General features: G+C 45.1%; 1 protein-coding gene across 1 annotated transcript; it reads right to left on the reverse strand.

Moving 5' to 3' along the window:
* Positions 1–1,781: 1,781 nt before the first annotated feature.
* Positions 1,782–3,670, reverse strand: DEFB132 (defensin beta 132). The gene is made up of 2 exons (XM_005214972.5): positions 3,556–3,670; positions 1,782–2,105 (listed from the first exon to the last, which is right to left on the reverse strand). The coding sequence occupies exons 1-2, from the start codon at positions 3,668–3,670 to the stop codon at positions 1,897–1,899; spliced, it is 324 nt and encodes a 107-aa protein (XP_005215029.4). The 3' UTR covers positions 1,782–1,896.
* Between the last annotated feature and the right edge of the window lie 367 nt (positions 3,671–4,037).

A 4,037-nucleotide genomic window follows, 5' to 3' on the forward strand; every position in this document is an offset into this window, starting at 1 on the left:
GAGGGTGTGGAGTAAAAACGGTAGCTGTTGAGAGCATCCCAGTGTTTTGGGTAATGGTTTGCGTGTGTGCTTGTGTTTTTGTTGTAAAATGGGATCAACTTATACATATGATTTTTAAAATTGCTCTTTAATAGCACATCAAAGTTATCCTCTATGACTGAAGAGAACTCTAAACTTATCCTTTAAGGAAAAAATTGTTTATTCTTTATTTGGCTGCATCAGGTCTTAGTTGCTTCATGAAGGCTCAGTAATTGCCCCACAGTGTGTGGGATCTTAGCTCCCTGACCAGGGATCAAACCTGCATTTCCTGCATTGCAACGTGGGATTCTTAACCGCTGGACCACCAGGAAAGTCCCTAAACTTCTCCTTTTTAAGAGGTACATAGTATCCACATTATGTATAGCTACTTTGCTTCACATTTCCCTCATCCCTGGACATTTAGGCAGCTTCTGGTTTTTCATTATTTTAAACTATGCTGTTAAGGTTATGCCTGTTCACACATTTTTACTTTAAATTTATTTGGTTGCACCAGATCTTCGTTGCAGCATGTAGGATCTAGTTCTGCATTGGGAGCGTGAAGTCTTAACCACTGGACCACCAGGGAAGTTGCCATCCATCATTTTAAAACTACGGATCCTGGTTATTTCCTCAGAATACAGTCATTCCTTAAATTAGAGTCTCTCAGCCAAAGAACGTGAACAAGGTTTAAGGTTTTTAACTTTTAAAACATTTTTTAGAAAGGATAGAGATTTCCAGAAGTAGCATTAACTGGTTTAAATAAATAAAAGACCTGTTTCTTTGTACTTGTTTTCACTCGGCCTTCTAATAGGATTATGCCAACTTTACATGATATGGCTATCACTGACTCGATGGATATGAGTTTGAGCATGCTCTGGGAGTTGGTGGTGGTCAGGGAAGCCTGGCGTGCTGCAGTCCATGGGGTTGCAGGGTTGGACACAACTGAGTGAACTGAACTGATATATATATGATATGGCTGGGCACATTCAAGTCACCAGCATCATTGCCTTGCTTTCAGAAACTGCTACGAATGTCAAATCTATGTATTTTTGTCCATTTCATTATGCAAATGAGTACCTCACCTGTCGATCCACATGGAGGCCAAATACAAGCATTCAGCTCCTTTCTCTCCCATGCTTTGTGGCAGGCATGGGGTGCCCCACTCAGATCTCCCGTCAGGAGAACTGTCTTGAGGATGTAGTTGGTGGAGAGCCTTCAGCTGCCATATTTCCAGATGTGCCGTAGCATTCTCCCCAAGGTCGTGTTCTCCAGGGGCTGCTCCCAGCCAGTGACTGAACCCAGTGCCTAGCCATCCCTGCCCTGGGTGGGGCTCCTCTGAGGAGCAGTTCTTGTTTTGGGGCCTTGATGGGCTTGGCTGAGACTTTTCTTCAATCTTCAGCCTCAGGCTCCTCCTATCCAGTCCTCTGTCTGTCTATCTTTCCTTTTCAGGTATCAGACCAGTAATGTAGTATGAGGACTCTCCTTGTCTACTCCTCACCGCCTTCCATCACAGGTGTTCCCCTTAATAAATGGTTTTGTGTCTAATTCTGTCTTGGCATTGGCTCTTGGAAGACCCAAGCTGACGCACACCCCATGGATGAGTCCACAGAGCAGCTGTTACTGTAGGATAGATACAAACTCCAAATTGTTTATTTTTATTTTTTTTAGTATTTTAAATTTTATTTTATTTAACTTTACAATATTGTATTGGTTTTGCCATATATCAAAACGAATCTGCCACAGGTATACATGTGTTCCCCATCCTGAACCCTCCTCCCTCCTCCCTCCCCAAACTGTTTATTGAGTGAAAGATGCAGAGAGACAAAACAGGAGCTTTAAGTCATGATAGTCTTTCGGCTTCTTGAAGATTCTATTGTCTTACCCATTGGTCCTTGCTTTGGCCAACTGTGTATCTGGTTTGTTAGGCTTCTGGATGGGTGGTTGCATCACGGGCTGTGCTATGAAGAGGCCTTTGACACAACACTGTTTGTACCTGTCACACATGAATATCGTTTTTTCCAGGGAGCCGCATTCCAGCTTGCAGTGTCCCGCGATCTTACGCCCACAAATTGTCCCGCCCCCTTTGGCTGCAATGGAGAAGAAAAGATAGAGAATCCAAGGTTAGAAACAATTGAGGGACTGCCAAGGGGTTGGGACTTTTTTGGTTTTTGGCCCCACTATGGGCATGTGGGATCCTGAACTCTGACCAGGAATAGAACCCTCACCCCACTAGACTGCCAGGGAAGTCTCTAAAGCAGACATTTTATCCTCAAATGTATGCTTGAAATATGAGTCTTGAGAAGGACGCAGGAGGAGACAGAATTTCCCTTGATGGATGGCCTCTGGGAATGCAGAAGAGCTCTTTGTCTTTGCCAGCATCTACATCTTTGCAACAGCTAAAGCCTCTCATTTTTGCTGTAGTTTGTACCACAGAACGTCTGAGTGAAAAGGGGACCGGGGAGCCAGGTCTTCATTGTTGGGGAGGCATTTGAACACTCCAAGGGGTACTTGTGGCTGTTCTTACTCATCCCACATCTCCTTTTTTTTTTTTAATTTATTTATTTTAATTGGAGGCTAATTACTGTATAATATTGTAGTGTTTTTTGCCATACATTGACATGAATCAGCCATGGGTGTACATGTGTCCCCCATCCTGAACCCCTCTCCCATCTCCCTCCCCATCCCATCCCTCAGGATTGTCCCAGTGTACCCCACATCTCCTTTTAAAGGTGTTCCTGCCTCACTTGTTCTTAGGGATTATGACCTTGTCAATATCAATCAACCCAGAGTGGGGGAAAAAAAAAAGTTGAATCATTACAGAGAAAATAATGGTTGCTATGACAGGCTATTTTGCATTCATACACCGTTACCAAGTACAACCTTCTCATTAAACCTGAGGGCTTTGTCTCTGTGCTCTGTGTCCACCATGGGCCCACAGCCCCGGCATCTTCTGAGAGGCTTCTCCTCTGGTTCTTCATACCCATTGCCTGGCTCTCTGAATTTTCTCTCTGGTTCTTCATTCTCTTCCCCCAGTGTTTGAGCTGAGCACCTCCTTTGACATTTTATGTACACTTACCTTCTTAAGAGGTCTCCTGTTCTCCCTGCCAGCCCTCTTGGGTGTAGGCAGGTGCTCCTGAATTTTTCACCCCAGGGCTTGGTCTCTCCTCTGAGCACAGACCTGGGTCTGATCTCAGAGGCTGCAAATGTGGAAGAGAGACGCCTTCTCAGCGTTTTAGGAGCTTAGATGTAGAGAGCTCATGTAAGGGGAAAGGGAGATATTTTGAACCAAGTTGGGGCTGACTCTTGTTTTAGAATGGGAAAAAATTGGGACGGATAGGTTTTGGTATAGGGTATAGGTTTGATGGATGGATAAGGGGTATTGGGGACAGTGGTGGATGCTGGGAGACCCCCACTTTAGGTCAGAGCTCAGTGGGCTGAGCCCTGCCTACTTCCAACCTGGCTTGTCTGTCACCAGAGAAACCAGATCTGCTGGTGTTCCTGGCTCCCAGTCCCTTCACTCTTCTCCATCCAGTTTACCTGGGGTCACCAGGAATCCCAGGGCTGTAAAGACCAGGAGCAGGAGCTTCATGGCTGAAGGGCTGGCCTGGGGAGTAGATGGTGGTTTGGTGGAGTCAGGGTCCTCTACTGTCATATGCTTGGAGCTACTGCCTTTATAGGGTCTACACAATGCCAAGCTCCTGGGCAGTGAGCCAGGAGAAGTCTCTGAAACCCAGAACAGACAGGTTAGATCAGAGTGTCTAATAGACTGTAGCCTGGATTGATTTATTGAGCACCTGTATTCTAGGCTATTATCAGTGAGAGAGAAACAGAACAAAGAGCACCCATCTTTGAAACTGTCTTCTAGCCAGTGTTGGTGAGGGTATGGGGAAACGTGTTCTCTCGAAATGTTGCTGGGAGTTTTGCTTTTGTAGAGCAATTTGGCATCAGAAGTCTTAAAAATAATGCTAACCTTTTGACTCAAGAGACTCTGTTCCTTGGACTTCTGTCTGATGAAATAA

Source organism: Bos taurus, chromosome 13 (genome assembly GCF_002263795.3).
Source record: "Bos taurus isolate L1 Dominette 01449 registration number 42190680 breed Hereford chromosome 13, ARS-UCD2.0, whole genome shotgun sequence".
Taxonomy (NCBI): Eukaryota; Metazoa; Chordata; class Mammalia; order Artiodactyla; family Bovidae; genus Bos; species Bos taurus.